At 42.7% G+C, this 16979-nt stretch overlaps 1 protein-coding gene across 4 annotated transcripts; it reads left to right on the top strand.

The window, feature by feature from the left end:
- The first annotated feature begins 4 nt into the window (after positions 1-4).
- On the top strand, positions 5-15506 carry LOC119029066 (C2 calcium-dependent domain-containing protein 4C). 4 transcript variants are annotated; one of them, XM_037115613.1, is made up of 6 exons: positions 5-189; positions 2506-2542; positions 3521-3726; positions 5797-5933; positions 7611-7911; positions 8822-15506. In XM_037115613.1, exon 6 carries the CDS (start codon positions 8878-8880, stop codon positions 10123-10125), a length of 1248 nt encoding a protein of 415 aa, XP_036971508.1. In that variant the 5' UTR covers positions 5-189; positions 2506-2542; positions 3521-3726; positions 5797-5933; positions 7611-7911; positions 8822-8877; the 3' UTR covers positions 10126-15506. The 4 variants fall into 4 exon arrangements, with proteins under 4 accessions (XP_036971508.1, XP_036971509.1, XP_036971511.1 ...); XM_037115614.1 differs by having other exon boundaries at positions 2439-2542; XM_037115616.1 differs by lacking the exon at positions 3521-3726.
- Positions 15507-16979: the final 1473 nt, after the last annotated feature.

Raw genomic sequence — 16979 nt, 5'->3', positions numbered from 1 at the left:
TGTACACAGTAGACACCCAGCTGAACTCAGGGTGGTGGAGACTTTAAAGGATTTCCTGATGCTTTCCATGCTTTTGTCTACTGCAAGTGGGAATATTGGAACTTTTTTAAATTTTTTTTAATGTTCTTGGTTTCTTTTTCCTTGTTTTCTGTTCTCTTCTCCACTGTAGGAAATGTTGAGTCTTTGACGGTAAGACCTTTTTGTGTTCTGTGAGGTTTGTCCAGTGCTCACTGCTCAGCTCTGCTTTGCATGAAATGAAATCCTCTCTCTGTGCCACTTCTTTTCTCTGATATGAAGTGAAAAACATCAAGAATGCTCTGACATGTGCCAAAGGGGCAAACTTCATGCAAAGAGGATTACGAGTTGTGTGAAGTTTTGACAAAAAGCCTTTGTCACCTGGCTTGTCACGAAACGATTTTAAAAAACAGCCGGTTTTGTTCTGGCAGATCTTCAAGGACGAGATTCCACATCACCTTGTTCATCTTCGTGTGCCTGAAGTTTTCTCTTGTAAATTGCCATGCTAGCAATGTAGCTTTATAGTTGGTTGGTTCGCCACTTTTTGTAATTCTCAACAGCTATTGGGTGAATTATCATGACAGTCATGGTCCCCAGAGGATGAATCATTTTGACTCTGCTGACTTTTTTTTTACTCGAGTTCTACTAGCTTTTCTTTTGGTGGAAATCTCTCGACAACTTGGACCCTCTAACTTTCATGTAGTGCCATTGTCAGGTCAAAAAAACACTTAATATCCCAACAAAACTGATCTCAGTGCCATTAATTCAGCTGTAATTAGTGGTTACTGCCAATTAGCTAATGCTAGCATGCTAACTCAGAGCCATACTATTATATTGGTTGCTCAACATTATCAGCTGATATTGGCCTATCACAGATATGTATCGGTATCTGCATGTTGTCCAAAATACACCAATATGAAATTTTTCAGTTAGAGGGAATAATGCGGAAGAATTACTGATGTCATTTTAGGCTATAAAGTTTATTGTCACACTGTAAAATAGCCTTCATTACATATCCTTGTCCTTAGCAAGTGTTTGACTACTGAATTTTAATAATCATTGCAAAAAATGGGTAGACAGTTTTGGGCGATATATTGACATCGGCATGGATTTCTCCATTATATTGGTATCAGCATTAGCCCCAAAAATCCATTGTACGTCTGATTCTGCTAACAAGATGGTTAACATGGTAAACATATAGCTGCGAGCATCAAAATTACATGTTAACATGTTAGTATTGTACAACTAGATGACACAGAACAGATCAAACATCTTCATCTTTTTATGTAATATTGTCTAGTTGCCTTATTTGTAAATCTTTGTAGACACTTAAAGCGTAACACCACCAATTCTACACATTAATTACCCCCATTTGGGGGACCTTGGGGTTTTTAACCCTAACCCTTGCAGACACGCAGAACAACTACAGAGCCACTACTGCACTACTTATGACAGAATATAGTCCTGTTTTATATCAAATTAAACAGCAGAAGCTGGGCTACAATGTGTAAAAAAAACATGTTTATATGACCCAAACTCTACTCAAATAAACAACTAAACATCAAACTTTGTGAATCACCCTAACCCCTAACCCTAGAAAATTGTCTTTGGGATTTAAGGGTTAAAGTGTGTTTACAGGTTTTGAATCAATTAGATATTATTGCATATGTGTAAAAGTAGTATAAAACCTTTTGTGGCTCCTGGGGAAGCTGCTTGTAATCTGGTAAATCGCCTTCATTGATTTGAAGTTGCACACATGGTGCCTACATTACCCACAATCTAATTTAGCCACTGAGTGACATCACCGGAGGCAATTTATCAAATTACATGCAGCATTATTCCTCACACTTTAATGTGTAAAATTGGTGGAGTCACCCTTTAATGCATTATTGTCTTGGTAAATAGAAACCATTTCTCTGTACCAGTCTCCACCGACAAATACTGACTGGGAATTATTCAGTGTTTAAGCGTGCCAGTAAAACAGGAGTGCAATAAGCTAGGGCCGGAGATATAAGTTGTTTGATTTGTTCCTGAGGTAAAACGGAGTTCAGTAATTATGTTTTCATGTTATTGATGGTTCACATCATAGAGCAGATTTCAAGTTAGATTACCTGACTGCAGCTCTAACGGGCCAAGAACAGTCCAGCTCTGCAATAAGCAAAAACTAAGCAATCAAGTGCAGTTTATATCACACATCATCTGGGTGAAGAAATGTCAAAACGTCTCATCCTTTTATTTCAAACGTTGCACAAGATTTTCTTCTTCTTGCGCTTTTCCTGATGTAACTGCCTCATACAAGCTTGCCTTCATTTATAAGACTTTCAGCAACAGATTATAGACCTTTTTACCTTCATAGCCTCCTGGTGATTTTCTGTCCCTTTGAAACTTGCCAATATATATATATTGTGTTCTCTTGTCTTTAGATCGCTGGAAAACGCAGCCAAATTTCAAGAAAGTGATAAAAGTTCCTGTCACTGTCTTTTATTGCAGATGCTTTTAGGAAGGACTGAGATGCCACAAAACTGAAGTAAGATGTTTTTTCTTCTTCGTTGACTTCATAATGTTGAACATTTGCACCTAACTACATGTTTTTTTTTTCCCTAAGAATTTATTTTGTGACTGCTTGGTGCCTGTAGGGGGCAGCAGCAGCTTTTCCCTTGTCACTTGGAGCTGCGTGAGGTCTGTCAAGAGCCTTAGTGACCACAAAGCTATGAGAGAAAACGTCAAAACAGTCTTTCTTTGAAGCATAATTTGGATTTATATTTTCCTTACTACACACTATGTGTGTTTGACTTGTTTTTAGCTCAAACTTCTGTGACTGTGCAGTCGACGCCACAAGATGAGGCCCCGCAAGGTTCACCTTTGCCTTCATTCCTCCAGTCGGGGGTGCTGCAAGTCCCTTAAATATACAGAAACCGAGAGCAATATGAGCCATGAGCAGTATTTCACCCTATCGTTTCAAAGTGTCCCCTGGTCAGTTCCACCTTTCTCATCACACACGAGCAGGCTGCCAGTATATCTCACACACTGTACCCCTGTGTGCTGCTCCAGCATATGAATTATAAGGTTTATTACCTCCAATTTCTTATTTCTTCTTGATGAAATTGGCCCACCTATGGCTGCTTGCTATCTGGCGCTTGAAAATGAAAATCATCAGTCTGTGAAACCTCACAAAAATGTAGATCAATATACTGTTTGCGGGAGTTTCGGACCAGATCTGTGTGTTTCCTTTCTGCAAATCCTTTTTACCAACACTCCCCCTAGCATCCCAGGTCATCCCATCAGTCTCTTTGCTCCAAAGTCCATCAAATTGGTTTCCCGCGGCGACAGGTGTGACCTTTCGCCCTGCGTGTGTCCAATCCAAATGCCAGTTCAGTGGACCAGAACAAGCAAAGACTCTGAATGGTCCTGGCATTTGCAGGATTGCTCCTCTCCCCGTGGTTTCTTTCATACTTTACACGTTTTTTTTTTGTCTTGAAAGGATAACACTCTGCTTAAACTGCAGGGTGTGAACCAGACTCCTGGATCAAAGCAAGATTTTACAACCCACAACGAGTGTGTGGCGGTCGGGCATCTGCAGGCTCGCGATGACTGGACCAGAGTCAGAGTCCTTTGTGACCCGCAGATGGCTGGACGTCCCGATGAAGGAGCTGAAACAGACCGGAGAGGTGAAGACGTATGAGATGACAGGAGGAGGAGAACAGAGAGTCGGTTAGTGAGGGAGTTGGGGGTTGATTCATATGTCAGGATATCAGATGTCTCCAAGGCAACAGAAGTTATGTGGAAGCTGGTTGGCAAGAAGGAGAAAAAAATGGATGGCAACAATGAGAGACAGGGGTAAAAATGGACCCTATGACGTGTCGGCCATAATGAGTTCCCATATGTGTCGATGCAGACTGACACATGGAACAACCGAACAGGCCTGGAGGTGAACAGCGCCTCCTTCAGAGCTTTTGTGCGGCTCCTGCTCAGCCTCATTTTCTGCGTATTCCTCCGCAACTCCTCTTTCTAGGAAGTCAATTAAATGTCAGCAGGGAAGATGTCTGAAACACTCCATGGATCGAATACCTTCTGCTGCCCCGCACACACGCGCACACATGCACGCACATACACACACACTGCCCATGTGTTGGTACATCTATCTATCAATGGAGAGGAACAGAAACACACTGAAGCGGCCCCATCGTTCACAGAGGGCGTACGCTTCTGTACTTCTGTAATAGCTTCAGTGTTGGGCAGACAAAGATGTAGGGTCCAGCCCTTTAATGAGAGCAGAACAGACACATTAACCTTCTCCCAGGCTGTAGTCTGTCCTCGTCTCAGGGCTGAAGATCCTTAGATGCTCGTGTACTGATCTCATTATTTTGTAAAGGGAGCTGTTAACAGTGAGCGCATCGAAGCGTCATGACATTCAAATACAACCAAGCAGATGGGTTTTTTTCTCCCCAGTTTAATAAACTTTCTTCTCTTCTTTCATTCTTTCATTCATGTTTATCCTGTAATGTTTGTGGTAAAACGAGTCAATTAGCATAAAACTCACCACCAATGATTTTGATCATTATAATTGTTTAAAGTAGACCTATTGTGCTCTGTCACTTTTTTGCTTTCCCTCAGTGTGTTCTATATATATTATTTTGCATGTGAAAAGTCTTGAAAATTGAAAAGGTCAAAGTCCGCACCAACAAAAGCTCCTCTCTCCCACCGAAAACACTCCGTAAATGCCTCATTACTAGCCCCACCATTAATTCTGTGACTTTGTGACATCACACTATGTCATAATGTGACACATTTGCGTAGGCGTGGCCTTAAAGAGACAGGAGCATTAAAGCATGTAACTCTGTACTAGCGTAAAGAAAGACATTTTAAATGTAAGAAACCTCTTTTCTATAGTTTTCAGTCACGGTGTCTTGCTTTATATTTACACCAAGTTTGTTTTTTTACACAGGGACATAACAAACTATATAGAGTAACACTTTTTGACAACCATCATTAATAAATTATATATTTATAGTTAATTAAACCTTAGTTAATAGTTTCTTTGAACTATTAACAAACATAAATGCTTAACTAACCTGGTGGTTGGTTGATAAACATTGTGTAGCTCACCTATAAACATTATTTGGATGGCCAATATTAAGATGCAAGTGACATCTACATTCCTTTACAAGTGCTTAACAAATGGTTCATTGGTTTTGAAAAGTGAAAACTGTGAACTACAGTTTAACTAATTACAATTTTTTTTTTTTTTTTTTTTTTGCCTTTATGGCTTTATTGATAGTACAGCTGAAGAGTGTGACAGGAAACAGGGTGAGAAAGAGGGGGAGTGACACGCAGCAAAGGGATCCGGGTGGGGATTCAAACCCGGGTCTGCTGCAGCGAGGACAAAGCCTCTTCACATGGGACGCCCGTTCTACCTACTGAGCTAAATGGCAGTCAAACTAAGTACAAATGTTTGATTGTCATTTACAAAGTGGTAAGCAGTAATGCAGGGAATCTACACTAAAAAAATGAATAAAAGTGAAAACTTTTTAACATATCCATCGTCAGTTCTCATCCATGTTTTTCGCTCAGCTTTGTTCCATTTCACGTTTAACAAATTTTTGATTCAAAGAAGTTGAAGGTGTCACTCAGGGCTCTGTTTTCTGACTCAACAGGTACACACAAATACAGCCACAGAGTAAACAAGTCATCATTTGTAAACCGACCGATCTTGACCACTCTTGAGTTGCATGACGACAACTGATTCAGATTTTTTCCTGCCCCCTTTACACCTCTTGAAAGGTGTTTTGCTCGACAAGCGTGACGGGTCGAGTGTCTGAATGGAGCCTCTGGGCGACCGTTGTTTGCCTCTGTGCTGCCGGCTCCAGAAGACAGACAGCAGTGGGCGAGTGTTCAAATGTGCCTCTTCAATCTATATGGTAAGTGGCTCTTTTCTCAGGTTGATTACATCAGACAATGACCTCTGAGAGGACCTCGGGAGGCCAGATGTGTAATTATCTCCACTCAGACCCTGAATAGCACCCATGCTTTACATGCCATAGTGGCGAGGTTGTCCTGATGTCCGTCCTCGTGGCTATAGGTTGAACCGCGATGGACGGTTGACTTTTTACAGCCTGGTGAGGAATGTTGCAGTGCATGTTCATCCTGTGTGTGTACATGGGGTGGTAAATATTCTATGCAGATCAGTGATGGAACGTAACAAAGTACGTTTACTCAAGTGAGTACAATTTTGAGGTATTTTAGTTGAGTGTTTTCATTTTCTGCTACTTAATTCCTACTTCTGCTCCACTACATTTGAGAGAAAAATATTGTATGTTTTACTCGACTACATTTGCTTGATTACTTTAGTCAAAATAGCACGTTTTTAAATTAAGTCATTTTATCAGCAATTGAATAAAAAAAAAATGATTATGGGAAAAATGCTGATTATCTGATCAGATAATTGACCAGGCTGATAATCAGTCAACCCGTGGTATCCAGTACATTGATGTAAATATGTGTATAATACAACTTTTGATACTTGAATTTATTTAAAATTTGTAGGGTGACGTTCGCTTTGTTGGATTGTCTTTTAATGTCAAGCCCAAAGCTACAGATATGTGTTAATGCTTCATGTGACGTGGACACAGTTTTTTTTCTGCCAACGCTGCAGTGGCAGATTTCTGTACTCGGGCTTTTATTGTTTCATGTATAGCCAAGAAGATTTCATGTATTACACACTGAGAAATAATTCAAAAGTCTTCACTCTACTTGTTTTGTTCTGCAAGCTCCAATTCAATCTCGTCTCATTTTCCATCTCAGCGTGGCAGAGAGGGCCCAGGCTTTGGACACCCGTTTTCCAGAGCTATTCTCATTAAACGTCTGCTGATCAGCTGTTTGTCAAGCTGCTGCGGTCACAGTCCTCGCTATCTGCTGATATTGACTCTGCCGGCAGCTGAAATCTGTACATTTCCCCTTCTGTCAGGTCAACACGGTGTTATTATTGGCTCAACGTGACTGATCTCTGATAACCCAGAGTCTGCAGCTTTACATGGCACTTGACTCAAAAACCAAGCAATCTGGACAAATGAAGTGCTTTTTTGTCCTGCAGATCAATGAAGTCAGTGGGGCAGTTCTTATTTTAGACAGACAAATGTATTAGTTGCCATAGCAAAGTTTCCAGGGAAACTGATCGGGAGGTTTAGACCCAAAGATATACAGGAACTGAGGTAAAGAAGAAGAAGTGAATGAAAGCGCTTGTGAATGTGTACCACTCTGTGTCTGTTCCTCAGCTGCATGTGTTTTCCTGCTCAGATAGTCTCATTGTGAACAATCATTTACTGACACACACTGGCTTTATGCTCTATGTGCTGGTGGAGTTTGGCTGTCCTGATGAGGCTCTTGCAGGCTGCCAGGCTGAACCATCCAGGTGCATCAATAAAAAGAAGTGTTTCCATTCCCGAGGAGACAAAACAAGAGTGGATGTCTTATCTTTATACTTCACCCTGGGCTAGCCTTTAAGATTTGTGCAAACATTCCCATCAAAAAAATCATCATGTTGATTTATTTTATTTTATTTTTTGATGGGAATGCCTGTTGTTCTTTCTTTTGTTCAGTGTGGAGGTTTGGAGAGTTGGATAAGAAAAAAATAAACCCCCCTAGCTGGAAGATTCCTCTGCCAGTGATATGCAACCAGTGTGCGTCCCAGCAGGACCTACTGGGAGACACACAGTTTGATCTTATTGGTCAGCTGCAGCCCTGTGCCGTCTATATAAAACGCATGAGAGCGGCTCCGGAGCGCAGACCGTGTGAGGGCGCAGAGCGGTGCCGCGGAGCGCGCAGGCGAGGAGGAGACACCTGTTACCGCCCGAGCGAGTGGACGAAGAGGAAGAGGAGCGTGTGCTTTGACACAGAGCTGTGAGTATTTTCATTTACGAGTCTGTTTGCTGCTATAAGGAGCAGCGGAGTGAACACGGTGGATGTCGGAGGTTTGGAGGAAACGAGTGCGCAATTGGAGGAGGCACCTGTTGAACAGAATCCTCCATAGTAACTTAGAGTATAAGATTTAGTTAACTTTTATGGCCAAAACTCATAAATCCACCTGATGTTAAGGAGCAGAAAGATAATCTGTTGATGGATCAGTAACCTGGGGACTTTCAATTTGGCAAATATGAGCTGTAAAATAGTTTTGCCTCGCAATTTCTGTCACCAGCTGTCGTTTGACTTTTTTTTTTTTTTTCTTCACTAAAGCTGAATCTTACTTCGTGATATTCATATAAAAGGTTCTCGGTCAGTTTTCAAAGACAGTCCACTAGAAAACAAGATGTTGTAATAGGAGAAGGAGCGCGCATTTCACTTTTATACAGGGTCCATTGCGCGTAAAATAAAGGATTCGACTTTAAATCGAGTCGTGTAAAGGGAAAAGTGACGTCGCCCTTTCCTTGTTGTCAGTCTCTTCCTACTTTGACTCGGTTTCCTTTGTTGTAATATTATAATATAATTGAATTTCGTTTGATTTAGCGCCATTTGCCTGTACAAAGACTTTCACTGTGCTGCTGTCCTGTTGAGACATGTTGGATGTTGGTTTCCCTTTTGATTTTGCTGCAGCTCTACACAAAAGATAGAAAGAAAAACGTCTTATTGAAGCTTTGAGACTGTAGTCAACAAATCTGAAGTAAAGTCTGCTGCTTCATTCAGCCTTAATTCTTGAAATACTTGGTGGTTTATGAGCTTCAGCACCTTCCTGCTGTGTTTATCACCCTGCTCTTTGTGGTGTAACCATCCTCTGATCGTTTCCCTCCCCCACCCTTGTGCTCATTATTTACAGACACACCTGACTGCATTTACTCCGCAAGCCCACACATCCCGCTGTCCGGTGGGACCATGTGGGTTCTGGATAAGATCCGCGGGTCGGTGGAGACCGGCGTGCTGCGTCAGGGCGAGAACGGGGACAAGAAAGGCGTCACCGCGTCCTACAGCAACGTCCTCACCCCCGACAAGATTCCAGACTTTTTCATCCCCCCGAAGCTGGTCCCTCCGGAGCCTGAGGTTCCCAACGTGAAGCCCAAAGAATCCCTGCAGCCGTCGACCTCAGAGCAAACCATCAGCAGCGGAAGGAAGATCAGCAGCCCGAGAAGTCCCGGTCTGGTGGCCAAGATCGCAGGAGACACCAAGAACCTCCTGAGAGCAGCTAACCGTCACATCATACAGATAGAGAGCGCTGATGATGTGGTGGCTGGAGACACCAATGCAGACCCCCAGTCGCAGACGGCCATGTCCCTGCCTTACGTCCCCAAGACTCAGACGCCGTATGGCTTTGCAACCTTGAAGGAAAGCCCCCACACTCGCCGCAAAGAGTCCCTTTTCCACTGCGAGCATACCAGCCCCATCACCTCCCCGAACACTCAGCGGAGAGGCAAAAGCAGTGATGGCGGAAACCATCTGAATCCAGGCGACTACAACACCTCTCACATTAATCCTTATCGATACTTCAGCGGCGGGGAGAGCGACACCTGCTCCTCCGCTGAGTCCTCCCCCTTCAGCTCCCCTCTGCTCTCCCGCTCCGCCTCCCTGCTCAAGATCTTCACCCACGAGACGCAGGCCAAAGTCGTGAAAGCCAAGCGGTCGTTCGCCCGCCACAGCTCCCTCTCCACCGACGAGTGCAGCTCGGCCGAGCCCAGCCCCAACGTCCAGCGACGGCTGCACGTCCCCTCCTTGCACGGTGGTGCTGGGGGGTCAGACCACGGGCTCCACCGGGAGCACACTGTCACCCTGCACAAAGGCGGGTCGGTGAGGATCAGCGCCAACTACGACTCCAGCACCTCGCGCCTGCTCATCCGAGTCCTGACGGCGGAGAGTCTTTACGACAAGCACGTCGACATCAAGAGCATCAACTGCTGCGTGTCGGTCTACCTGAACCCGGGCAAGGTGCAGAAGCAAAGGAGCAACATCATCAAGAACAGCCGCAACCCGGTCTTCAACGAAGACTTCTTCTTTGACTCGATCAGCTCGGTTCAGGTGAAGAACCTCTCGGTCAAGTTCAAGGTGGTGAATAAAGGCACCAGCCTCAAGAGGGACACACTGCTGGGAGAGCGAGAGGTGCTTCTGACCAAGCTGCTCTCAGGGATTTAAAGAAAAGGACCTGATTGAAACTTAGGTTTGACATTTGCACTCTCCACAGAAGGCTCTTTTTAATCCAATACATGAAAACAGTGAACGTTGTGATGAAGGAAAGAAAACCACCAAGCTCAGAATGTGAGTGTCTTGTTGTAGGTGGACAGATGAAGGATTTATGATGGAAACTTTCCTGGTTCCTTTTCCCAATAATGACTTCTCATTAAACCAACAGCAACAGATGAATTCAACAGATGAAAGGGGTTTTTTTTTCTCTTTTTTTTTTTTGCGGACATTTCTCCCAGCCAACTTCCTCAGCCAGGCCTGGTTCAAAGGTTGGGCGACACCTGTGCATCAATCTGTCCTGGCGTCCTCATCTGCACTGCGTCGGTCCTGGTGTGGTTTTATTATTGTAATGTGACATAAATCCACAGCAGGATGTGATCCTACTTTAGCCACGCCGTGTGCTCAGCACAAAGATGCTTTTGTGAATCTGTGCGCACTTTGAAGTGGCACTACATCCTGATGTGCAAATGACCCTTTGATCCCAGTTGCCATGGCCTGCCTCCTACGGGGCACAGCGAGGGACAAACAGAGCAGCCACAATGGACACATTTACATGCACATCAAAAATGGAATCATAATGCGATTAGTGATGCAAGTAAGATAAAGTCCTGTGACTGCGTAATCAGATTCTGTTGGTGTCATTACGCTCTGACTAGGAGAAAGTAAAACCCCATTAATGTTCATGTGCTGCACAAATCTTTTTGTTTGTGATTTAAATTGAAGGTGCCCTGTGCAGTTTTAAACTAAAAGAAAATTGTTGACTTTTACGAAATGCATTGTGTCACAAATGTGTTGGATACATGCCTCCTGAAGGTGCAATATATAAGATTTTTAGATGAAACTATACAACAATTAATGAAATTTCTTTAAGTATGAGACAATAACAGTTCTGACATAAGGATATCTACGTAGCTCCCAATCTGTACCACCGCATGCACGGCTAACTGAGCTAACTAGCTAACAGCAGTTAGTGGTTACCCTGGCGATATGCTGCCCCCGTTTATTTGGAGTGTAAATTTGTGGTCAAAATGTGGCCAATTCTTACACATTGCATCTTTAAATGGTTTTTCGCCTCTTTTTCATTGTCACAAGCACCTTAGCCGTTGGTGTCACACGCTATAAAGCGAAAAAATTATCAATTATCATCAAGTAATATTGTAATAGTAATATCGATATCGCTGCTATAATCGCGACTAATCTGAGGCTGTCTGAAATCGCGACAGCCCCGATGATGCAAACAAAATGGAGATCCCCTCTTATTTTCAGCGCTCTGTAGTGCTCCCAGTAGTCAACAACTCCACAGGGGCGCCTTTACGTCAGCTGTGCAATAAGAATGTTTCCAGTGTAAATCAATTTGTTAACCAAGTTTAGTTTCTATTATAAAAAATGTGTTAAAACTCGCTTCATTTTCCCCCTGTATATATTTAGATACATCACTTTATGCAGTGTGGGGTCTGCATGAAACCCAACTCACAGTTAATGAATGTGAAGCTACAAGGGAGAAATGTTGTTGCAGGATATATGAGAAAATCCTTCGTATATTTGGTATGTACTTTATTTCCATCTAGTTGGTGGGAACTCTTTTAGTGGATGTCACAGCTGCAGCCTGTCACGCATGCCTCCTCCGGTGTGAGCACCTTGATTAAATCTCGTGCAACTAGGCAACGGGCTCTTGCCAAATAGGCTCACCAACATCGTCACTCTGTATTCATGCTGGTTGCCGATACCTGTGTGTTATTCTGCACAGACTCTCGACACCAAGAACTCAGGAGCAGAGAGAGAGAGAGAAAAGCTCAGAGTTTTTTAGTTCGGTCACGTCAAAGGACATTTAACATTTCTTTTCGGTCCATTTTCCACTTTCCAAAATGTCAGACCACCAAGATGCTTCAGGCAAACGTGTCAAATTCGTCCCTCTGACATCTTTTTTTCTGAAGCAGCACCTGATGGATAACATTTTGCAGATCGTTTGAGCAACAGTGGCAGTGACTCACTTCTCTCTTAAGTGCTTTTTGATTGATTTTGATGATATTTTTGATCGCTGGACCGCAAATAATGTTATTGAAATAATCCAATTAACACATTACACAGTGACATTATAGTCATGGAAAAAAAAAACAAAAAAGAAAAAAAAATGAATTTAATCGTTTATGCAACCAGGCTGTTGCCTCAGTCACGCTGTCGGCTGCTGACAAATACACTAACTTGTGTGCATGTAAATGTAATTAAATGTCTAACAAGAACTGGGCGCCGGTGTCACGGCCGCATGGCATCCATCTGTCACAGACGGACTGGCGTTTGCATGTCGCGCTCAAAGTTTAACGAAACCCTAAAGCCTTACTACTTACATGTGTGCGAGGGAACGAGAGTGTGTTTTGTGAGCATGACGAGTTGTTAATTTCTATGTACACATTATAATATTTTGTAAAAAATGCTCTTTGGATGGCGTGGACTCTAAAAGTGCATTGAATTTGTATTCTGTATAACTACACATGTACAAGTTTCTACAAATGTCGGGGGGAAATGCCAATTATGCACCAACGAGTGAGAAGTGCCGATGAGAGGCATTTTGATTATGTTTGTTAGTGAAGAAGAAGACGGGGGAGGAAAAAAAAGGAAAACATTTCAAGGGTTTGACTTGAACAGCAGCCCCACTTTCTTCTTCTCTGCCGTCCAAGAATGAGAAAGAAATCGCGCGGGGCCTCAGCCACGAGTGCTCGGCAGAGGAGAGCAGCCGCGTACGGAAAAAGAGGAAGTCAAAGACATCAGAGTGATGCAAATTACTGAAGTTCCTCACGCACCGCCCCACTGCTTTGCTCTAATTCTGTGAGGATTTACTCCCACTCGGTGTTTGTAGCTGACTTGTAGCACTGTTATTGATATGCTCTATATTCTTTATATACAGTGACTCTGCTGGTTGTGGAAGTCGGTGATCTGTCGTTCTCCCCGTTGCATACCCGTGTGCAAACATACAGTGCCTGCTCGTGGACTTGTTGTAATTTCTACTCAATCTTCCTGAATTGTACTCAACCATGTTGTTGCCAGAACTACTCTGAGGTTTCCTCTAGCATGACTTAACACACGTTCGGTATCGTCAGTACTAAATTTCAGTGGGATTCTATTGTCTTGTGGTGAGTCGCCCTGTGCTTTGAGTCTAGATGAGGATTTCAAATCAGTGTTTATAACTGCGCACTAATATGGGTGCAACTTGTTCAATCGAGTCCAATTTTTTTTTTTGATAACTAATTGCTTTGACTGTCGTAATGTGGCTTATGATTTAATACAACTGAGATGCAGGGAGAAAAAAAAAACAATAAAGAGTTGGCTGACTACTTCTGTCCACCGGTTTCATAATCTTGCAGGCGGTGAAAGGTTTTGCCGCATGTCTGAAAAGTACAACCTAATCAGCAAACATATCTGAAGAAATGTCTATCGTGGCTGTAAGAGGTTTTTTTTTTTCTAGCTTTTAATTTGATGGAAGGGAAAATGGTTGCAGTGTTTCAGCAAAGCCAAAGACAGAAATGTAGCTTTACATTTCACATTTAGCAACATAACCAGCACAAAGTTGCATCAGGTTTGTGCTCACGTTGAAGCTTGTGTCGTGGTTTTTGGGTCGAGCTGGAGGCTTTCCTCATGTCTCTGACAGACATAAATTGGACAAAGCCAAGAGTTGAGTTAAGTCCTGGTAAGCCCACCTGAAAATAAATGCAGCGCCTTGCGGTTTGTTTAATGAATCTCTATACAAACTTATTTTTGCAAAAATGTTGATGATATTTGTTAAATGAGATGCTCTCCTCTGTGGAATTAGTCATTAGCCTTGCTGGCAAATGGTCTCAAAATTGGTGTATGGATTTAAAAGAGAGATAAGTTAAGTGTGTTTGTTAATAACGCAAAAAAGGTTCATCCTCTTCTCAACCTCAGCTCTACTTTCATCAGACGGAACAACTTCAGGACCAGACTCGGCATGTTTTGTTCCCAATCCCAACGCACAGGCCTATTGAAGTTTTGAGAAACATGCTTGTGAGAGAATTGAAGCCACTGCCCAGAGTTGGTCAGCATAGCTTATTGTAACTATGAGTAAAAGGAGGGAAACTAGCCTCACTCTATTTGGTGATTTGTTTTCATTAGAGAGAAAGAGGAGAGAATCGATGCTGCTTTCACATCGATTCGCTTAGATGTGAGCTAATGACAGGAGGTGATTAGCTTAGCTTAGCTTAGCTTAATGTAAAACAGGAGGGAAACAGCAATCCTGTGCTATTCCTTCATTTGCTTTTTCATGAAATGGTTCGACAATTTAAGAAATCCACTTTTTGGCTGTCTTGTCAAAAGTAAGAGGAGAGAACTGGTGCAACTTCCATCTTGCATCTGTTATGTGCGATTTGAGCTGGTGCCCGGCAGTGATTAGCTTAGCGCAGAGTGAAGATGGAGGTATTAAAAGTTAATCCAAAATAGGCAACTATGCCCAACTGCACCTAATATTTCCCCTTGTGTTTGTTTCTGAAAAGGCAAAAGTGACAAGTTGTCATTTTATGGAGAGTTAAACGCTGTAACTATTGGTGACAATGGCAGAATTGTAGACAGGTGGACATTTTGACCGCCAACATAATGATGATGCACCCTCAGAGCACCATGTGTACCCTAAATGTTATGACACTTCATTCAGTAGTTATCAAGATTCACTCTGGACCAAAGAGGTGAACCAACCAAAAACAGACATCGCCATCCTCGCAGTCTCAATAAATGTGCGGTTAAACACAAAGTTGGCTATTTTAAATGGATATCTGACCCACTGAGAAATTACCAGAATTAACTTCCCCATTATCCAGCCTGTTATTGTGGAGGAAATCGCTCCTTATATCTCCGCTCTCAATAGCTGTTTAATTAGGTAGCCGGTGGAGAGGCTTGACTGATAGCATTTAAAATGAGGATCGAGGGCAGCGTCAGTGCCTGTGTGTGTGTGTGTGAGAGAGAGACTTGGTCGTTTGGATGTTGTATTTCATCAGTGGTCACCTTTAATTCCTTCCTTAGGCGTTTTAATAGAGCGTAATCTGTGTCTCTCAAGTCTTCCTGTCTTGACAGGTTCTTTCTGAAAATGGAAACTGAAAAATCGCCCGTCCATTACTTGACACTGAAGTCTTTGAATTTGTTGCTACACTTAGAGATTATAAACAAAAAATGGAAGCTGGTGTCCATGTGCTGTTGCTGTTCTTGCTGTGTGTCTGGCCTATGAAGGTACTTTCTTACTGTAATGCTACAACCACTGACATCTGTGATCTGTTACTTACTGTGTTAATGGGTGTTGAAATACTTTAATTAAAGGAGAAAGTTCCGAAACATCTCTGCTTATGTCGTTATTAATCTACAATCCAATGTTGCATGACACCGATGCAGTGGATTACCCAGTGAGCTGAGAGTGAAGTCATAGCTGAAGGTCCGCTCATGTTAACAGGTTCTAACAGTCAAACACACGTCGCTCTCTGGAGCTTCTGTAGCAATCCTCCATCGTGAAGACAGCCGGTAAAACTTTTCTTAACAACTTTACAACTGGTCAGCATTAGGTCCCACAGTCCACCATGATCTAAAAGAGAAGAAGTGTCAATGATTGATATCAAAGATGTACCAATATTAAAAAAGATCATACAGTTACAAACAACATGTTATCTGCACGTCGTGAATAAGAGAGGATGAAAACATGTCCGTGCCCCTCGAGTCTCTCCTCTGGCTCCTCTCCTCCACTTCCCGTCATGAGAACACCACCACCTCGTCCTCCCCGCCATCCCCCTCATATCTGGCCGCTCTGCCTCCGCTTTTTTCCGTCTTTCTAATTACTTGATTTTTACCAAAGTAATTTACCGCTCTCTGCCACCCTCAGACTAACTCTCCTTAATGAACGCCTCCCACTTAATATCCAGCAGTATCCCGCAGTTTTCAGGCCTCCAGTCCTGCTCAGCCGCCGTCGCTCTTCCACCCTGAATTAGCATTAACAACGCACATAAAACAGAGATATTGGGCATCTCGTCTCGACCGCGGCGTCTTTAATTGGCAGGGTAAAAATACTGCATCATCGCCACTAGCCTCAGGGAGGAGTCAGTCTTTAGGGCGCCTGTTCGGAGAGGAAGTGTGTGGGAGGCAGGAGCAGTTACACACCAGGAGCAACTGCTGCCAGTGTCGCATTTCTATTCAACTCCATTTGTCTTTTTAAAGGACAAATTCAAAGCTGCATTGGGAGTTATGCTTATACACACAGTAGCTCAAATGTGTAACATACTAATGGATGCTTTTATTGTCCTGACAGACGTGAAACTTAATAAAGCCTGAAATTTGTTTTGTTTTGTTTTTTAAAATAAAAGACTAATTTGGTAGAGTTGAAAAGCAGATGTTCAGAGTCGAAACGTCTTTTTTTCATACCCTGGTATACTTTCATACTGGTATACTGCTATAAACCTACCACTAAACTAGATTATTAGCCAGGATGTTACATGTTTAAATCGGTGGGCCGCCCTGCCATATTGTTAATTTAGTTTTTTCAGATTCATTATTCATTAAGCCTTTCTAAAGCAAGCATATAAAATTAAGAATAAATTTGAGAATATGGCAAAAGTGTGGACTCTGTCTATCATGATCCTAGTTTTTTGTCTGTCTTATTTCCTGTTTTATTTTTTCAAATTGTATCCCTCTCGGTGATTTTCCCTCCTTCCAGTATTTTTCCTTTCCTTTCCCTCACCTGTCCTTTTCCCGCCTTGCTCCCTTCTTGTGTGTGTGTGTGTGTGTGTGTGTGTGTGTGTGTGTGTGTGTGTGTGTGTATGTGT

The sequence above is a fragment of the Acanthopagrus latus genome, chromosome 11, assembly GCF_904848185.1.
Source record: "Acanthopagrus latus isolate v.2019 chromosome 11, fAcaLat1.1, whole genome shotgun sequence".
NCBI classification, from domain to species: Eukaryota; Metazoa; Chordata; class Actinopteri; order Spariformes; family Sparidae; genus Acanthopagrus; species Acanthopagrus latus.
This window is presented reverse-complemented; position numbering and strand designations above follow the sequence as displayed.